The sequence below is a fragment of the Somniosus microcephalus genome, chromosome 8 (genome assembly GCF_052327205.1).
Source record: "Somniosus microcephalus isolate GS21.2 chromosome 8, FLI_Smic_1.0, whole genome shotgun sequence".
Classification (NCBI taxonomy): Eukaryota; Metazoa; Chordata; class Chondrichthyes; order Squaliformes; family Somniosidae; genus Somniosus; species Somniosus microcephalus.
Window position 1 is genome coordinate 269,922,207 of NC_140994.1, and position 22,884 is coordinate 269,945,090.

General features: G+C 49.0%; 1 protein-coding gene across 2 annotated transcripts in view; it reads left to right on the top strand.

The window, feature by feature from the left end:
* cyfip2 (cytoplasmic FMR1 interacting protein 2) overlaps positions 1–22,884 on the top strand; it is a 127,218-nt gene that overhangs the window by 98,791 nt on the left and 5,543 nt on the right. For both annotated transcript variants that reach the window (XM_085996071.1, XM_085996072.1), the window contains exons 27-31: positions 3,276–3,348; positions 5,839–5,933; positions 7,130–7,168; positions 8,844–9,082; positions 10,786–10,933. In XM_085996071.1, coding sequence (XP_085852197.1) covers positions 3,276–3,348; positions 5,839–5,933; positions 7,130–7,168; positions 8,844–9,082; positions 10,786–10,933 — 594 coding nt within the window. The remainder of the gene's footprint in view (positions 1–3,275; positions 3,349–5,838; positions 5,934–7,129; positions 7,169–8,843; positions 9,083–10,785; positions 10,934–22,884) is intronic.

A 22,884-nucleotide genomic window follows, 5' to 3' on the forward strand; every position in this document is an offset into this window, starting at 1 on the left:
TTCAGCTGGTTTGGAGACTGATAGTAGCAGGGTTTTGCCCTGCTTGTGGGGTTCATGGGGTGGAGACCGAGTGTCATAAACAATCTCGGTGTGTCCGCTGCGTCCCCAGGACTGACTCGATATCATTTCTTGCTATACTTTTTCTCCAGGTGATTCTACCTTTCCTTTGCCTCCCTCCAAACAATATTCTTGGCTGTCTTCATTTCTACAAACTATCTCAACAAGAGCTTCTGTTGAGTATATTCCAGACTGAGATCGATAGATTTTTGGACTCTAGGGGAATTGTCGAGGGTTAAGGAGATCGGGCGGGAAAGTGGAGTTGAGGTCGAAGATCAGCCATGATCTTATTGAATGGCGGAGCAGGCTCGAGGGGCCGAATGGCCGACTCCAGCTCCTAATTCTTATGTTTTTATGTACTTATATACTTCTTGAAGGCTGAGACATCTGACAAACGTCTTTCTCTAATCACACTCATCCTTTAAGAAGCTTGGAGGCTGAAACCACAGGTCCTTGTTGACTGATCTTTAACTGGTAGAAAACGGTTTGTCCGGTCTCCGAATATTCCCCCAACTCATTTTCCGAATTGACGAGGTCGGTGTTCGTCGGGTTTTTGCTGCCGTGTAGAATGAAAGTGAATGGTGATCTCGGTTTGTTCAGTGAGCAGATTTGGACTTGGAACATAAGAACATAAGAAGTAGGAGCAGGAGTAGGCCATACGGCCCCTTGGGCCTGCTCCGCCATTCAATAGGATCATGGCTGATCCGAACCTAGACTCACCTCCACTTGCCTGCCCGCTCCCCGTAACCCCTAATTCCCTTATCTGCTAGGAAACTGTCTATCTCCGTTTTAAATTTATTTAATGTTGCAGCTTCCGCAGCTCTCTGAGGTAGCAAATTCCATAGATTTACTACCCTCTGAGTGAAGAAGTTTCTCCTCATCTCAGTTTTGAAAGGGCAGCCCCTTATTCTTAGATTATGCCCCCTAGTTCTAGTCTCACCCATCAGTGGAAACATCCTCCTCGCATCCACCCGATCAAGCCCCCTCACAATCTTATATGTTTTGATAAGATCGCCTCTCATTCTTCTGAACTCCAATGAGTAGAGTCCCAACCTACTCAACCTTTCCTCATACGTCAACCCCCTCATCTCCGGAATCAACCGAGTGAACCTTCTCTGAACTGCCTCGAGAGCAAGTATATCTTTTCTTAAATATGGAAACCAAAACTGTACGCAGTATTCCAGGTGTGGCCTCCAGTACCCTGTATAACTGAAGCAAGACTTCCCTGCTTTTATACTCCATCCCCCTTGCAATAAAAGCCAAGATTCCATTGGCCTTCCTGATCACCTGCTGCACCTGCATACTAACCTTCTGTGTTTCATGCACCAGGACCCCCAGATCCCTTTGTACTGTAGCACTTTGCAGTTTCTCTCCATTTAGATAATAACTTGCTCTTTGATTTTTTTCTGCCAAAGTGCATAACCTCACACTTTCCAACATTATATTCCATCTGCCAAATTTCTGCCCACTCATTTAGCCTGTCTATGTCCTTTTGCAGGTTTTTTATGTCCTCCTCACTCACTGCTTTCCCTCCCATCTTTGTATCGTCTGCAAACTTGGATATGTTGCACTCAGTCCCTTCCTCCAAATCGTTAATATAGATTGTAAAGAGTTGGGGTCCCAGCACTGACCCCTGCGGAACACCACTAGTTACTGATTGCCAGTCCGAGAATGAACCATTTATCCCAACTCTGTTTTCTGTTAGATAGCCAATCTTCCACCCATGCCAGTATATTACCCCCAATCCCGTGATTTTTTATCTTGTGCAGTAATCTTTTGTGTGGCACCTTATCAAATGCCTTTTGGAAGTCCAAATACACCACATCCACTGGTTCCCCTTTATCCACCCTGTTTGTTACATCCTCAAAGAATTCGAGCAAATTTGTCAAACATGACTTCCCCTTCGTAAAACCATGCTGACTCTATCCGATTAAATTATGCTTATCCAAATATCCTGTTACTGCTTCCTTAATAATGGACTCCAACATTTTACCAACCACAGATGTTAGGCTAACTGGTCTATAGTTTCCAGCCTTTTGTCTACCTCCCTTTTTAAATAAGGACATTACATTAGCAGTTTTCCAATCTGCTGGGACCTTTCCTGAATCCAGGGAGTTTTGGAAAATTACCACCAATGCATCCGCAATCCCTACCGCTACTTCTCTCAAGACCCTAGGATGTAAGCCATCAGGTCCAGGGGATTTATCCGCCTTTAGTCCCATTATCTTACCGAGTACCACTTCCTTAGTGATTTTAATCGTGTTTAGCTCCTCCCCCCCTATAGCCCCCTGTTTGTCCAGTGTTAGGATATTTTTAGTGTCCTCTACTGTAAAGACTGATACAAAATATTTGTTCAGCGTTTTTGCCATCTCCATGTTCCCCACTACTAATTTCCTGGTCTCGTCCTCTAAGGGACCAACATTCACTTTAGCCACCCTTTTTTTTCTTTTTATATAACTGTAGAAACTCTTGCTATCTGTTTTTATATTTTTTGCTAGTTTACTTTCATAATCTATCTTCCCTTTCTTAATTAATCTTTTAGTTATTCTTTGCTGGCTTTTAAATGCTTCCCAATCTTCTATCCTCCCACTAGATTTGGCTACTTTATATGCCCTTGTTTTCAGTCGGATACTATTCTTTATTACTTTACTTAGCCACGGATGGCTGTCTTTTCTTTTACACCCCTTTTTCCTCAGTGGAATATATTTTTCTTGAAAGTTGTGAAATATCTCCTTGAATGTACACCACTGCTCCTGTACTGTCTTACAGCTTAATCTATTTTCCCAGTCCACTTTAGTCAACTCTGCTCTCATACCTTCATAGTCTCCTTTATTTAATCATGATGTGGAGATGCCGGTGTTGGACTGGGGTGGACAAATGTGGGAAGTCACACAACACCAGGTTATAGCCCAACAGCTTTATTTGAAATCACAAGCTTTTGGAGCGCTGCTTCTTCACCTGACGAAGGAGCAGCGCTCTGAAAGCTTGTGATTTCAAATAAAGCTGTTGGACTATAACCTGGTGTTGTGTGACTTCTCTCCTTTTATTTAAGCTTAGTACACTGGTTTGAGATCCAACTCTCTCACCCTCCAACTGAGTTTGGAATTCAACCATGTTATGGTCACTCATTCCAAGGGGATCCTTTATTGGGACATTTTTTATTAATCCTGTCTCATTACACAGGACCAGATCTAAGATTGCCTTTCTCTTGTTTACAGTCTCAAGAAGAGGTTTGTGATCTTCTGCATGCTGCACCGTTCCAGAACATTCTACCCAGGGTCTACATCAAAGGTCAGCTGTTTCACAGTAACTGTGTGTGTGTCTGTGTCTGTCAGTGTGTCTGTGTCTGTCAGTGTGTGTGTGTCTGTCAGTGTGAGTGTGTCTGTCAGTGCCTGTGTGTGTGTGACATCGAGTGTGAGTGCTCCCATCAGGCCACAGTTCGTTTAATCATTCTGGCATCAGATGAGTGCAGCACACACTCTCTCTGCTCCTTTCTACCCCTCGGCATCCTCTCACTCCCCAGCCTCTTGCACCTAGTCTGTGCCCAGCTTCCTCTTGCTTCTCCCCAGCAAGATGTACAGCACTCCCAGAGCACCTTGTGGGGAGAGGAGCAGGAGAAGGCAAAGTCAGAGGGGGGGATGGGGGAAGGGTGGAAGATTAGGGGGGCTGGTGGGGGAGCAGTGGATTAGTGGGGTGTGGAGCGGACGATTGGTGGAGGGGAAGATTGGGGTGAATTGGGAAGGGGGGGAGGATTAGGGAGCGGAGGTTTGGAGGTGCGTGGGAGGAGGGAGCACCGCACTGTCAGAGGGGCAGTACTGAGGGAGCGCCGCACTGTCGGAGGGGGAGTACTGAGGGAGCGCTGCACTGTCAGAGGGGCAGTACTGAGGGAGCACCGCACTGTCAGAGGGGCAGTACTGAGGGAGCGCCGCACTGTCGGAGGGGCAGAACTGAGGGAGCGCTGCACTGTCGGAGGGGCAGTACTGAGGGAGCGCCTCACTGTCGGAGGGGCAGTACTGAGGGAGCGCCGCACTGTCGGAGGGGCAGAACTGAGGGAGCGCTGCACTGTCGGAGGGGCAGTACTGAGGGAGCGCCTCACTGTCGGAGGGGCAGTACTGAGGGAGCGCCGCACTGTCGGAGGGGCAGTACTGAGGGAGCGCCGCACTGTCGGAGGGGCAGTACTGAGGGAGCGCAGCACTGTCGGAGGGGCAGAACTGAGGGAGCGCCGCACTGTCGGAGGGGCAGTACTGAGGGAGCGCCGCACTGTCGGAGGGGCAGTACTGAGGGAGCGCCGCACTGTCGGAGGGGCAGTACTGAGGGAGCGCCGCACTGTCGGAGGGGCAGTACTGAGGGAGCGCAGCACTGTCGGAGGGGCAGTACTGAGGGAGCGCAGCACTGTCGGAGGGGCAGTACTGAGGGAGCGCTGCACTGTCGGAGGGGCAGTACTGAGGGAGCGCTGCACTGTCGGAGGGGCAGTACTGAGGGAGCGCTGCACTGTCGGAGGGGCAGTACTGAGGGAGTGCCGCACTGTCGGAGGGGCAGTACTGAGGGAGTGCTGCACTGTCGGAGGGGCAGTACTGAGGGAGCGCCGCACTGTCGGAGGGGCAGCACTGAGGGAGCACCGTCTTTCGGACGAGCTGTTAAGCCGAGATCCTGTCTGCCCCCTCGGGTGGATGGGAAAGATCCCACAGCACTATTTCAAGGAAGAGCAGGGGAGTTATCCCCGTTGTCCTGGGCCAATATTTATCCCTGAACCAACATCATTTAAAAAAAAAAAATATTATCTGGTCATCTTCCAATTGCTGTTTGTGGGATCTTGCTGTGCGCAAATTGGCTGCCGTGCTTCCTCCATTACAACAGCGACTACACCTCAAAAAGTACTTCATTGGTTGTGAAGCTATAAATGCAAGTCTTTTTTTCTTTAAGGGGCGATTTAATTGAGGTGTTCAAAATCATGGAGCGTTTTAATAGTTAATGGGGAGAAAGTGTTTCCAGTGACAGGAGGGTCTGTGACCAGAGGACACAGAGTGAAGGGAATTGGCAAAAGGACCAGAGGGGAGATGAGGAGAATTATTTTTTACACGGCGAGTTGTTGTGATCTGGAATGCGCTGCCTGAAAGGGCGGTGGAAGCAGATTCAATCGTAACTTTCAAAAGGGAATTGGAGAAATACTTGAAGGGGAGAAATGTGCAGGGCTCCGGGGAATGAGCAGGGGGACTAATGGGAGAGCTCTTTCAAAGAGCCGGCACAGGCACGATGGGCCGAATGGCCTCCTCCTGTGCTGTGTGATCCTATGATGGTGGAGAGGAGAGTTGGGTGTATTTGACGTACTTATGGAAGTGGACCCCTGGGGAGCTCGGAGAGTGGGCTGCGCAGGAATGGGAATGGAAACTATTTGAAGGGATGCTGGGCAAGATCAGAATGGAACCCCAAGGACGCGGAGAGGTCAGTGATGAGGTCAACAGTTCAGAAGACAGCAGCGAGGTCACGGAGGGACAGAGAGCCGCTGGTCTCAGTCACACAGAAGGTTACAGGATGGTCTCCATACTGTAGGCAACTTGGAAACTGATCTGTAATTGTGGGTCACTTGGCAACGACGCAGTCAGGGACCTTGGACACAAAGGATGTGGAACTGTATAAACAATCTAGCCGATGTGTAGTATAGCTGGCTGTGGAGTGAGGGATTGATACAGACACTGGAGGAGAGGATTCAGCTTGATGAGTGTGAGAAGGCGCTAGGATAAGCTGTGTGTAACCGAGCGTAATTTGGTGTCTCGTTAACAGAGGGCGAACGATTGGAGGTCCGAATGAAACGCTTGGAGGCAAAATACGCTCCTCTCCACCTCGTTCCTTTAATCGAAAGACTCGGGACGCCACAGGTAAGGGAGAGATTGTCCTGTTTTCATCCGTTGCCCCAAACCTGCATTATACTTGGGATCATTTTCCTGAGTAGCCTCGCTCAATGGGAGCCTCGCCCAGCGCCAATCACGGGCAGCGTTCCCTGGGATCTTCAGACACCCTGCCCTTGGCCAATCACCATCCAGCCTGTGCCATGGTTTTGCCGTTCTTATCCATGAGACCCGCCATCTGCTCCTTCGACCCTATTCCCACCAAAAGCTGACCACCCAACTTCCTTTTCTGGCTCCCATGTTAGCTGACATTGTTAACGGTTCTCTCCTCAGGTACTGTCCTCCTCTCCCTCAAATCTGCCGTCATCACCCCCTTCTCAAAAAACCAACCCTTGATCCCTCCGTCCTTGCAAACTACCGCCCCGTCTCCAACCTCCCTTTCCTCTCAAGTCCTTGAGCATGTTGTCACCTCCCAAATCCTTGCCCATGGTTCCCGGAACTCCATGTTTGAATCCCTCCAATCAGGTTTCTGCCCCTGCCACAGTACCGAAATGGCTCTCATCAAAGTCACAAATGACATCCTTTGTGAATGTGACAAAGGTAAACTATCCCTCCTCGTCCTTCTTGACTTGTCTGCAGCCTTTGACACGGTTGACCACTCCATCCTCCTCCAACACCTCTCCACCGTCGTCCAGCTGGGTGGGACTGCACTCGCCTGGTTCCATTCTTACCTATCCAATTTTAGCAATGGCTTCTCTTCCTTTAAGATGCTCCTTAAAACCTACCTCTTTGACCAAGCTTTTGCTCATCTGTCCGAATATCTCCTTATGTGGCTCGGTGTCGAATTTTGCCTGATTTACGCTCCTGTGAAGGACCCTGGGAGGTTTTACTACATTCAGTGCAAGTTGTTCAAGCCCAAACATGAGCCAAGTTAATGGGCAGAGGGGGGAATAGTTTCCGCGAAGACCCTCGAATATCGGAAACGCGCCCGCAATTTGCTCCCCGGTGAAGCCGGGTCTCGTGCCGCCAGTGCGTCCTTGGAAACAGTGTCCTCCCCCGCCACATGAAATTCGATGCTTGAGGACGTGAGCTTGACCTTTGGCCTTTGAACACCCTGACCGAGCCTCGAACTCGGGCAACCCCAGCGGCCAAAGCAACGTGACCAACGGACAAAATCGGCCTCTGAAGACATTCTTTCCTAAATAAAAACTGTTTTACCCCCCCAGAACTTCTCGCAGAGATGGAAAGACAATCTGCCAGTCAGTGTAAGTAAACTCCATAAAACCTTTAGCTCATCGCAGCCGAGGTAGCCCCTGGGCTGGGGGCAGGGGTAACATTAGCCTGGGGGGGACACATATCCCAACCCGAGTCAGTGTCTGTGGAACCCGTACCCCAGTGAGAGTCAGTGTCTGTGGAACTGTACCCCAGTGAGAGTCAGTGTCTGTGGAACTGTACCCCAGTGAGAGTCCGTGTCTGTGGAACTGTACCCCAGTGAGAGTCAGTGTCTGTGGAACTGTACCCCAGTGAGAGTCAGTGTCTGTGAAACTGTACCACAGTGAGAGTCAGTGTCTGTGGAACCCATACCCCAGTGAGAGTCAGTGTCTGTGGAACTGTACCCCAGTGAGAGTCAGTGTCTGTAGAGCTGTACCCCAGAGAGTGTTGGTGCCTGTGGAACACGTACCCCAGTGAGAGTCAGTGTCTGTGGAACTGTACCCCAGTGAGAGTCAGTGTCTGTGGAACTGTACCCCAGTGAGAGTCAGTGTCTGTGGAACTGTACCCCAGTGAGAGTCAGTGACTGTGGAACTGTACCCCAGTGAGAGTCAGTGTCTGTGGAACTGTACCCCAGTGAGAGTCAGTGTCTGTGGAACTGTACCCCAGTGAGAGTCTGTGGAACTGTACCCCAGTGAGAGTCAGTGTCTGTGGAACTGTACCCCAGTGAGAGTCAGTGTCTGTGGAACTGTACCCCAGTGAGAGTCAGTGTCTGTGGAACTGTACCCCAGTGAGAGTCAGTGTCTGTGGAACTGTACCCCAGTGAGAGTCAGTGTCTGTGGAACTGTACCCCAGTGAGAGTCAGTGCCTGTGGAACTGTACCCCAGTGAGAGTCAGTGCCTGTGGAACTGTACCCCAGTGAGAGTCAGTGTCTGTGGAACTGTACCCCAGTGAGAGTCAGTGTCTGTGGAACTGTACCCCAGTGAGAGTCAGTGTCTGTGGAACTGTACCCCAGTGAGAGTCAGTGCCTGTGGAACTGTACCCCAGTGAGAGTCAGTGTGTGTGGAACTGTACCCCAGTGAGAGTCAGTGTCTGTGGAACTGTACCCCAGTGAGAGTCAGTGTCTGTGGAACTGTACCCCAGTGAGAGTCAGTGTCTGTGGAACTGTACCCCAATGAGAGTCAGTGTCTGTGGAACTGTACCCCAGTGAGAGTCCGTGTCTGTGGAATTGTACCCCAGTGAGAGTCAGTGTCTGTGGAACTGTACCCCAGTGAGAGTCAGTGCCTGTGGAACTGTACCCCAGTGAGAGTCAGTGTCTGTGGAACTGAACCCCAGTGAGAGTCAGTGTCTGTGGAACTGTACCCTAGTGAGAATCCTATGGGTGATGGGCGGGGGAGCCGGAGGGACGAAGGCTGAAGCATCAAGGAAGCGTGAGATGGAGTGAATGTGTTTTAACAGTTGTGAGCGAGGCGGTGTATAGTGTGGGGGTCTGTGCGCCCCCTTTACTGAGTCGGAGAGCAGGGGGCGAGCGGGGAATGTCGCTGTTCCCAGCTGCCCTCAGCAGATGAGCTAAAGAAGTTGATTTAAACGTGGAAGGTTTTCTTAAATTGCGTTGTGTAGAAGTAGGTCGGGCTGATCTGTGGTATCAGCTTAGAATATTTCACCATTTGATTCTCGGAGCGAGTCTCACCACGTGTCGCCGGTGTTCATGTTGTGTGTCCGTGTCTGCAGCAAATAGCGATTGCCCGTGAGGGGGACCTGCTCACCAAGGAGCGTCTGTGCTGCGGCCTGTCCATGTTTGAGGTGATCCTGACCCGTATTCGGAGCTACCTCCAGGACCCGGTGTGGAAGGGGCCTCCTGCGACCAATGGGGTCATGCATGTGGACGAGTGTGTGGAGTTCCATCGGCTGTGGAGCGCGATGCAGTTCGTTTACTGCATCCCTGTTGGGACCAATGAGTTCACGGCGGAGTAAGTACAGGAGCGCGACTGGCGAGAGCGAGGGAGACACGGCTCGGAACCCAATGCAGCGGCTGAGTCCGTGTGACACTGACACGCGCAAACAGACACGCGGCATGCACTCGGACACACGTGGGCTCTCTGACCCCGCGCACTTGCTCTTGACCCCGTGCGCTCGCTGACCCCGCGCGCCCGCTCTGACCCCGCGCGCCCGCTCTGACCCCGCGCGCCCGCTCTGACCCCGCGCGCCCGCTCTTGACCCCGCGCGCTCTGGCACACGGCGCACAATATGTTCCCAGCAGGCTGTCAGGAGCAGGAACCATGGTGGATTTTGACCTTCCTATACCAGGCCTGATGCACTGGGACCGTCAGTGGGACTTGCTGGTCTGGGGTCTCAGTAGCTCACTAATCAGAGCATTTACCAGGTGTCACTGCTCGCACTGACCTTCAACGCTGCTGTCTGAAGATATTTTAAACGGCAAATTTTTAAAAAATTCATCCTCGGGATGTGGGCGTCGCTGGCAAGGCCGGCATTTATTGCCCATCCCCAGTTGCCCTGAGAAGGTGGGGGTGGGCCGCCTTCTTGAACCGCTGGGAGCGGGTTTGATACAAACTGAGTGTCTCGCTCGGCCCCTTCAGAGGGCAGTTCAGAGTCACCCACGATGGTGTGGGACTGGAGTCACATATAGGCCCAGACCGGGTAAGGACGGCAGGTTTCCTTCCCTAAAGGACATCAGTGAACCCGTTGGGTTTACAAAAATCCGACAGCCTCACGGTCACTGTAACTGAGACCAGCTTTTTTAATTGCTTACTTTTTAAACTTAATTCAAATTCTCAAACGGCCCTGGTGGGACTTGGGCTCGCGTTCCCTGGATTGTTAGTGCAGTGACAGAACCCCAACACCGCCGTACCCCAACACCGCCGTACCCCAACACCGCCGTACCCATCAAATACTCATTCTGAGGCAAATAATGAGTGGTTTAGTCCATAGAAACATAGAAGATAGGAGCAGGAGTAGGCCATTCGGCCCCTCGAGCCTGCTCCGCCATTCAATGAGATCATGGCTGATCATCCAAATTCAGTACCCTGTCCCTGCCTTCTCCCCATATCCCTTGATCCCTTTAGCCTTAAGAAATATATCCAACTCCTTCTTGAATATATTTAATGAATTGGCCTCAACTGCCTTGTGTGGTAGAGAATTCCACAGGTTCACCACTCTCTGGGTGAAGAAATTCCTCCTGATCTCTGTCCTAAATGGCTTACCCCTTATCCTTAGACTGTGACCCCTGGTTCTGGACTTCCCCGCCATCGGGAACATCCTTCCTTATTTGTCTTTGCACGATAATATCAATTCAGATGAGGAACTCCATCCAATCACAACAGGCCCCGCAGTCCATCGTTACACCAACCAGGTGATTCCAGGGGTTTTGCCTCCCGCACTCAGGACTCCGTTCCATGTGGGGATCGATGGGCTGAACAGCCGCTTGAAGAGAGAAAATTCCAACACTGATGGGTTCCTGTCCTCTTACACTAACAACTTGCATTTCTGCAGCGCCTTACACCACTTCAGGACACCCCAAAGCGCTTTACAGCCAATGAAGTCATTCTTTAGAAGTGTGGTCACTGTTGTAATGTAGGGAAATTCAGGAGGCAAACACCCAATGGAGGAAGGTACCAGGGTGCTGTGTTTTACTGTGTGTGTTTTTTTCCCTCAGGCAGTGTTTCGGAGACGGTCTGAACTGGGCGGGATGTTCCATCATCGTCCTCCTGGGACAGCAGCGACGCTTTGACTTGTTTGATTTCTGTTACCACTTGCTAAAGGTGCAGAGGCAGGATGGGAAGGATGAGATTATAAAGAACGTGGTAAGTATCTGCCCCGCCAACGGAATCAGGCCCCGTCCCAGAGAGGGTACAAAGCGGGGGTTGGGGGGGGTGGTAATCCTCTCCCGGGGTGAGATGAGGTGGTTAGGACCCAGGTTCCCACCCGATTAAATGATTGCCCTAAGTTCTGATCGTCAGGGCGGGAGCATGCCAACGAGGCCCCCCCCGCCAGCCCGCCCACACTTGAGCCAAAGGGGTGCGTCTGGGGGCGGTCCCAGGCTGCCGCGGGAATTCCATCCATTGCGCCCTGATCCCAACGGAGCCGAGAACCATGTGAGCTTCTTCTCAGACCCCAGGAAAGGACAGGAGGCCTTCCTCTGGGAGAAGGGGAGCCCCGGAATCTCTGGCCGGCAGACCCTGTGCTCAATATCCTAGGCTAAGAATGATGCATGTTTGGAGCCAGATCGCCAGCTAATTTACTTCGAGTCTACAGCACAGAAACAGGCCATTCGGCCCCACTGCTCCATGCTGGGGTTTCTGCTCCACACGAGCCTCCTCCCACCCCTCTTCATCTCACCCCATCACCATATCCTTCTATTCCTTTCCCCCTCAGGTGTTTATCCAGCTTCCCCTTAAATCCATCTCTGCTATTCGCCTCAACCGCTCCCTGTGGGAGCGAGTTCCCCATTCTCACCACTCTCTGGGTAAAGAAGTTTCTCCTCAATTCCCTATTGGATTTATTAGTGACTTTTTTATTGATGGCCCCTAGTTCTGGTCTCCCCCACAAGTGGAAACACTCTCTCTGTGTCTACCCTATCGAACCCTTTTCTCGAGCTCCTTACTAGTCCTACAGGAATCCCAAGGCATTTCCCAGTGGGCAATCATTGAGGTTCGTGTTGTGGTCCGTGCTATTCGCGCTAGACTTTTTCAGTGACCAAAACCCAGGTCACTTTATGCTCCCCAGCTCCGGAAGGAAGGTCAAGTTTGGGAGAATGCGTAATCATGGCTGAGTGTCTTTGACAGTGAGCTGGAGAGTATGTCGGCCTCAGGAGTCAGTTTGTCAATGCCCTGTTGGCCTTCTGGTGACGGTATCATAGACATAGAAACTAGGAGCAGGAGTAGGCCATTCGGCCCCTCGAGCCTGCTCCGCCATTTAATGAGATCATGGCTGATCATCCAAATTCAGTACCCTGTCCCTGCTTTCTCCCCATACCCCTTGATCCCTTTAGCCTTAAGAAATATATCCAACTCCTTCTTGAATATATTTAATGAATTGGCCTCTACTGCCTTCTGTGGTAGAGAATTCCACAGGTTCACCACTCTCTGGGTGAAGAAATTCCTCCTTATTTCTGTCCTAAATGGCTTATCCCTTATCCTTAGAGTGTGACCCCTGGTTCTGGACTCCCCGACCAACAGGAACATCCTTCCTGCATCTAGTCTGTCCAGTCCTGTCAGAATTTTATAAATTTCAATGAGATCCCCTCTCATTCTTCTAAACTACAGCGAGTACAAGCCCAATCGACCCAATCCCTCCTCATACGTCATTCCTGCCATCCCAGGTATCAGCCTGGTGAATCTTTGCTGCACTCCTTCCATGGCAAGAACATCCTTCCTCAGATAAGGCGACCAAAACTGCACACAATACTCAAGGTGTGGTCTCACCAAGGCCCTGTACAACTGCAACAAGACATCCTTGTTCCTGTACTCAAATCTTCTTGCTACGAAGGCCAACATACCATTTGCCTTCTTAACCGCCTGCTGCACCTGCATGCTTACCTTCAGCGACTGGTGCACAAGGACACCTCTATTTATGAAGCCCAAGATCCCATATGCTTTGCTAACCACTCTCTCAATATGACCCGCCACCTTCAGGGACCTATGCACATTAACTCCCAGGTCCCTCTGTCCCTGCACACTCTTTAAAACTGTGCCATTAAGTGTATATTGCCTCTCCCTGTTCCTTCTGCCAAAATGCATCACCTCACACTTCTCTGTATTAAATTCCATCTGCCACTTGTCTGCCCATTCTGCTAGCCTTTCTGTGTCCTGTTGCAGTCGATTGGTATCATCCTCATTGTTTGCCACACCCCAAAGTTTGCTGTCATCGGTAAATGTAGAAATTCTACTCTGTACTCCAATATCTAGGTCATTTTTTATTTTTAAAAAAGCAGTGGCCCCAGCACTGACCCTTGGGGAACACCACTGTCTACCATCCTCCAGTCTGAAAACAGCCATTTACCACAACTCACTGTTTTCTGTCCTTAAGCCAATTCCTTATCCAAGCTGCCACTGATCCACCTATTCCATGAGCCTCAATTTTGTTAACCAGCCTTCTATGTGGTACTTTGTCAAACACCTTCCGAAAATCAACGTAGACAACATCCATTGCATTCCCTTCATCAATCCTCTCTGTTACTTCATCAAAAAATTCAATTAGATTAGTCAAACACGATCTGCCTTTTACAAATTCGTGTTGGCTCTCCTTAATTAGCTTAAACCTCTCCAAGTGCTCGTTAATTTTTTCCTTGATTATTGTTTCTAAAACTTTACCCACCACTGATGTTAAACTGACCGGCCTGTAGTTACTAGGAATGTCCTTACACCCTTTCTTGAACAATGGTGTCACATTTGCCACTTTCCAATCCTCAGGCACCTCCCCCGCATCTAGGGAAGATTGGAAAATTATGGCAAGCCCTTCCGCTATCTCCTCCCCCAATTCCCTTAGCAACCTGGGATGCAAGCCATCTGGACTAGGCGACCTGTCCACTCTAAGCATACCCAGCCTTTCTAGAACATCCTGTCTATCAATTTTCATCCCTTCCATTGCTTCTACCTTTTCCACTTCTACTGATATTTTGTCAGCATCCACCTCCTTAGTAAACACCAATACAAAGTACTCATTGAGTATTCTAGCCTTGCCCTGCGCCTCTAAGCATATATTGTAGTGTCCGCGTATCAATAACACACGGACTGCAGGAGAACGGTAATAACAGGTGTTTACTGAACAGAGGGTATGCTGGAACTGACAGTACAGAAGCCTGCTACGGCTTTATATACAGGTGTGGTCACTGCCGGTACTACAGTATAAAAGCAGTTCTCTCTTAAAGGTACATACACAACAATTCCTCCCCTTTTAGATAAACAGTATATAACATTAATTTAACAATTAAATAATAACTAATTACAATTACAATTTTCTCTGTACTATATATATCAACTGAAGTAATCATTTATAAATTCAGTCTTTGAGGAGGCTTCCTGATCCTGTCTGGATAGCGCCTTTCTTGAGTATCCTGTTCTTGCGGCGGAGTCGATTCTGGCTCATTGTCATTGGTTGGTTCGTCAGCTTTCAATACCACTGATTCTGAAATAGACGCAATCTGTATTTCGGGTTCATCACCAGGTGCGCATGCTCGTGGTATGGGTTTGACTTGTTCCTGTGACTCTAGAATCTGGTCAGCATGGCGCCTCACAATGCTCTCTCCAACGTCCACTGTGTACATTAGTGGTCCCTGTTGTGTGCATATCGTTCCTGGCTGCCATTTTTCTGTTCGGTAGTCGCGGGCCAAGACTGGTTGCCCTATCTTGAAGCTCCTGGTTGGCTTCTCATTGATGTGCTGGAATTGCTTATCCTCAACATCTCATCTTATGTTTGGTTTGAGCAAATCCAGGCGACATCTTAACCTTCGGTTAAAGAACATTATGGCTGGAGCTTGGTTGGTGACTGCATTTGTCGCATTCCGGTAAGCAAACAAGAAATTATCCACCTTGTGTTGTAGTGGTATGTCGTCGTTATACATCGCCTTTATTGCTTTTTTAAAGGCCTGAACAAACCTCTCAGCCAATCCATTTGTGGCTGGATGATATGGGGCAGATGTGTAATGTTTTACCCCATTATTCCTCAAAAACCTCCAGAAATCCTCGGACACAAACTGTGGTCCATTGGCGGAGCAAATCTGTTCTGGCAAGCCATTCCTGGCGAAGATGGTCCGTAGGACTGCAATAGTTTTCTCCGTGGTGGTGGAGGACATTTTGATGACCTCTGGCCATTTCGAATGTGCATCCACGGCGATTAAAAACATTGAGTCCATAAATGGACCAGCAAAATCAATGTGTACCTGTTGCCATGGAGATGAGGGCCACTCCCATGGGTGTAGCGGGGCCTGTGGTGGAGCGTTTTGGACTTTCTGGCATCCTGTGCATCTCTTGGTCATATCCTCGATTTCTTTATCGATTCCCGGCCACCACACAAACGCCCTGGCTAGGCTCTTAATTTTTACCCCTCCCAGATGACCCTCATGAAGCTCATTGAGCACTCTATCTCTCAACTTGGGTGGAATTACCACTCGGGATCCACACATCAAGGTCTCCCGGTACACTGACAGCTGTTCTCTCCTTGGCGAGAATGCTGGCAACAGTGAGTCGCCATGTGCTGGCCATCCCTTCACCGTCAAATCATAGACCCGAGAGTGTGTCGGGTCATTTCGGGTTTCCTTCTCTATACTTGAGTTTGTAACAGGTAGACATTCGACTATGGTCGAATGGAATATCTCAACAGGGTCCACTGCAGGTGCTTCCTCCACCGTAGGCAACGGCAGGCGTGACAGCCCATCAGCGTTTCCATGCTGTTTCGTACCCTTGTACTCTGTCGTATTGATGTGCCCCTAGAAAAAGGGACCATCTTTGCAGCCGTTGCGCCGTCATCACCGGAACGCCCTTCTTTGGGTTAAAAATTGAGACAAGAGGCTGGTGATCAGTCAGTAGGGTGAATTTCTGCCCGTGCAGATAGTGATTGAACTTCTTCACCCCCCACACCAGGCTGAGGGCCTCCCTGTCAATCTGGGCGTAGTTACGCTCGGCTGAGGTTAACGAGCGCGACGCAAAGGCTATTGGCCTCTCTGAACCGTCAAGGAATTTGTGTGACAGCACCGCTCCAATGCCGTAGGGAGACGGATCACATGCCAACCGAATCGGTAGTGTTGGATTGTAGTGGGCCAATACTTCTTTTGAAGTGATTAGGCATTTACATTTCTGAAAGGCACGCTTACACTCATCAATCCATTTCCATGTTACTCCAGTTTGCAGCAGGGCGTTCAGTGGGTGCAGAATTGTAGATAAATTCGGCAAGAACTTATGGTAGTAGTTCACCAACCCGAGGAACGACTTCAGTTGCGACACATTTTCCGGTGCTGGAGCCTTGACTACTGCCTCAATCTTGTCTGGGGACTTATGCAACCCTTCCTCATCAATCATGTGGCCACAATACGAGATTTGTCTCCTGAAGAACTCGCATTTGGGGCGGTTGGCTCGTAGCCCATATTCTTGTAATCTAGTGAGCACCTGCTCCAGGTTGGCAAGGTGTTCACTGTCATTTTCGCCCATAACCAGGATGTCGTCCAAATAACACTGGGTCCCCGGGATCCCTTGCAGGACTTGTTCCATCGCCCTCTGCCAAATAGCCGGAGCTGATGCTACCCCGAATACCAGTCGGTTGTACTGGTAAAGACCTTTGTGAGTGTTTATCGTGAGGTATTTTCTAGATGCTTCTTCCACCTCCATTTGTAGATACGCTTGGGCCAGATCAATCTTCGTAAAGCGTTTCCCTCCAGATAGTGAGGCGAAAATATCTTCTATCCGCGGAAGTGGATATTGTACTGTGTGCAGGACTGGGTTCACAGTTTAAAGTCCCCACAGATGCAAACCTTCTTCGGCTCCCCAGGCGTGCTGCTCAATGATTTCTTCATTACAGGGACGATGGGTGTGGCCCACTCGCTTCAGTCCACCTTGGACAGCACACCCGAACGCTCCAGACTCTCCAGCTCTGCTTCAACGGCTGGGCGGATCACGTACGGTACCGGTCTGGCCTTAAAAAATTTTGGGTTTGCGTTATCTTCCATTTTTATCATTGCTGTTACTCCTTTTAGAGTCCCAAGTCCTTGCTGGAACACCTCTTTCGTGTCAGTTAGAATTTTTGACAGTCGTCCCGGTGTGATGTCGTCATCCTTTTTGTCAGCCACAGTTAGCGCCTGAATGGAATGCCAATCCAATTGTATTTTTCGGATCCATTCACGTCCCAATAATGGTGGTCCTCCATCTTGTAGTATATATAGATACAGTTTCTGTGTTTCCTTGCTGTTGTATTTAACGGGCACCCTTATTTTTCCTCTGGGGTAGACTTTTTGCGCCGTATATGTCTTCAATACAATGGACGTGTCCTTCAAGGGTATGTGTGAGAATAGCCACTCATAGTCTCGTCGATTCATGACTGTTAGGGCTGATCCTGTGTCCAATTCCATCTTTACTTGGGACCCTGCTATCATGAGGGTGACCCAAATGGTTCGTGATCCTCCTTTGCGATCACGTTGTGTAACTTTAGACAACTTAGTCTCCTGCTCCCGGAGTCATTATCACTCTCCTGATCTTCTGAACTACTGTCTGTCATTTTTTTTACTTTCTTGTACTTTTCCTTAGTAGTTCTTTTAGTGTTGGTTTTCTTTCCCGACCTGCAGACTCGTGCTATGTGTCCCACTTTTCCACATTGCCTGCATACTTTGTCCTTAAACCAGCAGTCCTTCTGGTCATGGGTTGTTCTGCCGCAGCGATAGCACTTTTCTGCTCCATATGCCATTTCGTTAGTGCTATATTCTTGCGGTTTCTGTTGTATTTCCGCAGCTCCCCGTGCTGCTGCTTCGTAGGATACTGCCACGCTGAAAGCCTTTTCTAGCGTAAGGTCCTTTTCCGAAAGTAGTCGTTTCTGGGTTCCTTCACTCTGGAGCCCGCAGACAAACTTATCCCTTAAGGTATCTGCCAGTCCTGCTCCGAACTGGCAGTGCTTCGATAACTTGCATAGTTCCGTAAGATAGTCAGCATTACACTCATCTTTGTGCTGGTTTCTTTTATGGAACTTGAATCTTTCTGCTATCAGCAGCGGTATAGGGTTTAGATGTTCCTGTAAGATATTGACAGTCTCTTCAAAGCTTTTCTCCATTGGTTTAGCTGGGGTAATTAAATTCCGCAACAGGCCGTACGTTCTCGCGCCCATCAAATTTAATAATACCGACGCCTTCTTTTCATTGGCCACCCCATTTGCCTTGCAGTACACTTCAATTCTTTCCACATACATGGTCCAGTCTTCTATTTCATTGTCGAAAGCAGTGATACTGCCACTCTTCGGCATCTTGGGTGGTTTAAAATGGCGCCTCCCGCGCTTTTCCTTCTTCCCCAATGGATTAAAATGGCGCCTCCCGTGCTTTTCCTTCTTCCCCTTGCTGCCAATGCTGCTCCTAGCGTTCTAAATAGTAATGGCGGCGCCCTGCGGCTTCGGCGCGTCTCTCTTTTGTTAGTTAAATTCCTTAGTTTTATTCTTCTTCGACGCTGTCCACTGCGCGTCTCTTTTCCTTCCCCTCTTTTTATTTTCTCTAACGCTGCCCGGCTCTTGAGCACCGACCGCGCCCTGTGCGCTCCACCCTCTCTCTCTCTTTTCCTTCCCGACGACGCTGCACGGCCCCCTTGCAGAGCCGCTCGATCGAGCTCAAGCCCGCCGCAGTCCGGAAGGGTCAGCGCACTACCCGCTACCAGCACGATTTGCTGGAACACCTTGACTGGGGAGCCAAGCTCAGCTCTCCACAGCTTCCTCTGCGATTCATTGAACTCCGATGGATCACTGGGCGGTTGCCCACAGCCGACACCCGTTGCTCTGGCTTCGACCTCCAAGAAGCTTCTTTTCAGGGATGGATCCCCGTGAGGTGATGCAGTACTGCAGGTGAGTTCGAACCTGCTCGTCGCCACTGTAGTGTCCGCGTATCAATAACACGCGGACTGCAGGAGAACGGTAATAACAGGTGTTTACTGAACAGAGGGTATGCTGGAACTGAAAGTACAGAAGCCTGCTACGGCTTTATATACAGCTGTGGTCACTGCCGGTACTACAGTATAAAAGCAGTTCTCTCTTAAAGGTACATACACAACATATATCACCACCTTTGTCTCTAATAGGCCCCACCCCGCCTCTTACTACCCGCTTACTGTTTACATGCCAGTAGAAGAATTTTGGGTTCCCTTTTATGCGAACCGCCATTCTACTCTAATTTTCTCTCTTTGCCAATCTTATTTCATCTTCACATCCCCTCTCAACTTATTGTATTTGGTCTGGTTCTCCCTTGAAGAATTCACCTGACATGCATCATACACCCTCTTTTTGTTTCATCATCTTCTCTATCTCCCTCGTCATCCAAGGAGCCCTTGCTTTGGTTCCCTTACCCTCCCCTCTTGTTGGAATGTACCTAGCCTGTACTTGGAACATCTCCTCCTTAAAGATCACCCATTGTTCTGTTACAGTTTTTCCTGTCAGTCTTTGGTTCCATTTTACTCTGGCTAGATCCTTTTGCATCCTATTGAAGTTAGCCCTATTCCAGTTTAAAAGTTCCACTCTAGATTGTTCCTTGCACCTCTCCATTGCTAATCTAAATGTTATAATACAATGATCACTCGTACCCAAGTGTTCTCCCACAGACACTTGGTCGACCTGGCCCACCACATTCCCCAGCACCAGATCCAGCAATGCCTCCTTCCTAGTTAGGCCAGGAACATATTGGTCAAGGAAATTCTCCTGAACACATTTCAGAAATTCCTCCCCCCTCCTTTCCCTTTACCCGAGCATTATCCCAATCAATATTTGGGTAATTAAAGTACCCCAATATCACCACTCTATAGTTCTTGCATATCTCTGCGATTTCCCTGCAGATTTGCTCCTGTACCTCCCTCTCACTACGGTCATTTTCAGGTAGGCAGGCTGTAACTAGTGAGATACCACAAGGATCAGTGCTTGGGCCTCAGCTATTCACAATCTACATCAATGATTTGGATGAGGGGACCAAATGTAATAGATCCAAGTTTGCTGATGACACAAAGCTGGGTGGGAATGTAAGTTGTGAGGAGGACGCAAGGAGGCTTCAAGGGGATATCGACAGGCTAAGTGAGTGGGCAAGAACATGGCAAATGGAATATAATGTGGAGAAATGTGAAGTTATCCACTTTGGTAGGAAAAATAGAAAAGCAGAGTATTTTTAAATGGTGAGAGATTGGGAAATGTTGGTGTTCAGAGGGACCCGAGTGTCCTTGTACACGAATCACTGAAAGTTAACATGCAGGTACAGCAAGCAATTAGGAAAGCAAATGGTATGTTGGCCTTTATTACAAGAGGATTTGAGTATAAGAGTAAAGACGTCTTACTGCAATTATATAGGGCCTTGGTGAGACCACACCTGGAGTATTGTGGACAGTTTTGGTCTCCTTACCTAAGGAAGGATATACTTGCCATAGAGGGAGAGCACCGAAGGTTCACCAGACTGGTTCCTGGGATGGGGGGATTGTCCTATGAGGAGAGATTGAGTAGACTAGGCCTATATTCTCTGGAGTTTAGAAGAATGAGAGGTGATCTCATTGAAACATACAAAATTCTTACAGGGCTTGACAGGGTAGATGCAGGGAGGATGTTTCCCCTGGCTGGGGAGTCTAGAACCAGGGGTCACAGTCTCAGGATAAGGGGTCGGCCATTTAGGACTGAGATGAGGAGAAATTTCTTCACTCAGAGGGCGGTGAATCTTTGGAATTCTCTGCCCCAGAGGGCTGTGGAGGCTCAGTCGTTGAGAATATTCAAGACAGAGATCGATAGATTTTTGAATATTAAGGGAATCAAGGGATATGGGGATAGTGCAGGAAGGTGGAGATGAGGTAGAAGATCAGCCACGACCTTATTGAATGGTGGAGCAGGCTCGAGGGGCCGAATGGCCGACTCCTGCTCCTATTTCTTATGTTCTTGGAGGGTTAGATTATGAGGACCGGTTACACAGACTGGGTTACATTATGGGGACCGGTTACACAGACTGGGTTAGATTATGGGGACCGGTTACACAGACTGGGTTGGATTATGAGGACCGGTTACACAGACTGGGTTGGATTATGGGGACCGGCTACACAGAATGGGTTGGATTATGAGGACCGGTTACACAGACTGGGTTGGATTATGGGGACCGGTTACACAGACTGGGTTGGATTATGAGGACCGGTTACACAGACTGGGTTGGATTATGGGGACCGGTTACACAGACTGGGTTGGATTATGAGGACCGGTTACACAGACTGGGTTGGATTATGGGGACCGGTTACACAGACTGGGTTAGATTATGGGGACCGGTTACACAGACTGGGTTAGATTATGGGGACCGGTTACACAGACTGGGTTGGATTATGGGGACCGGTTACACAGACTGGGTTAGATTATGAGGACCGGTTACACAGACTGGGTTGGATTATGGGGACCGGTTACACAGACTGGGTTAGATTATGAGGACCGGTTACACAGACTGGGTTAGATTATGAGGACCGGTTACACAGAACATAAGAACATAAGAAATAGGAGCAGGAGTAGGCCAATCGGCCCCTCGAGCCTGCTCCGCCGTTCAATAAGATCATGGCTGATCTGATCCTAACCGCCAATCCACTATCACCGAACCATCTCCTGAATCTAACAGAATTAGACACACGAAATAGGAGCAGGATCAGGCTACACGGCCCCTGGGCCCGCTCCGCTACCCACAGGGCCATGACCGATCCGAACCTAGACTCATGTCCAAATTCCTGCCTGCTCCCCGTAACCCTTAATTCCCTTTTACTTCTAGGAAACTGTCTATTTCTGTTTTAAATTTATGTAATGATGTAGCTTCTACAGCTTTTTGGGGCAGCATATTCCATGGACCTACCACCCTGTGAGTGAAGTAGTTCCTCCTCATCTCAGTTTTGAAAGAGCAGCCCCTTATTCTAAGACTATGCCCCCTAGTTCTAGTTTCACCCATCATCGGGAACATCTTCCCCGCATCCACCCGATCCAACCCCTTCACAATCTTATATGTTTCAATAAGATCGCCTCTCATTCTTCTGAACTCCAATGAGTAGAGTCCCAATCTACTCAACCTCTCCTCATATGTCCATCCCCTCATCCCCGGGATTAACCGAGTGAACCTTCTTTGTACTGACTCGAGAGCAAGTATGTCCTTTCTTAAGTATGGACACCAAAACTGTACGCAGTATTCCAGGTGCGGTCTCACCAATACCTTGTACAACTGAAGCAATACCTCCCTATTTTTATATTCTATCCCCCTAGCAATGAAAGCCAACATTCCATTGGCCTTCTTAATCACCTGCTGCACCTGCATACTAACCTTTTGAGTTTCGTGCACCAGGACCCCCAGATCCCTTTGTACTTCAGTACTTTCCAGTTTCTTGCCATTAAGATAATAACTTGCTCTACGATTTTTCCTGCCAAAGTGCATAACCTCACACTTTCCAGTATTGTATTCCATCTGCCAAATCTCTGCCCACTTACTTAGCCTGTCGATGTCCCCTTGCAGGTTTTTTATGTCCTCCTCACTCACTACTTTCCCTCCCATCTTAGTATCATCTGCAAACTTTGACATGTTACACTCGGTCCCCTCCTCCAAATCATTAATATAGATTGTAAAGAGTTGGGGACCCAGCACTGACCCCTGCGGAACACCACTAGTTACTGATTGCCAGTCTGAGAATTAACCATTTATCCCAACTCTCTGCCTTCTGTTAGATAGCCAATCCTCTATCCATGCCAGAATATTACCCCCAATCCCGCGATTTTTTACCTTAAGCAATAATCTTTTGTGTGGCACCTTGTCAAATGCCTTTTGGAAGTCTAAATACACTACGTCCACTGCTTCCCCTTTATCCACCCTATACGTTACTTCCTCAAAGAACTCCAGCAAATTTGTCAAACATGACTTCCCCTTCATAAAACCATGCTGACTTTGTCCTATTAAATTATGATTATCCAAATGTCCTGTTACTGTCTCCTTAATAATGGACTCCAAAATTTTACCTACCACAGATGTTAGGCTAACCGGTCTATAGTTTCCAGCCTTCTGTCTACTGCCCTTTTTAAATAAGGGTGTTACATTAGCAGTTTT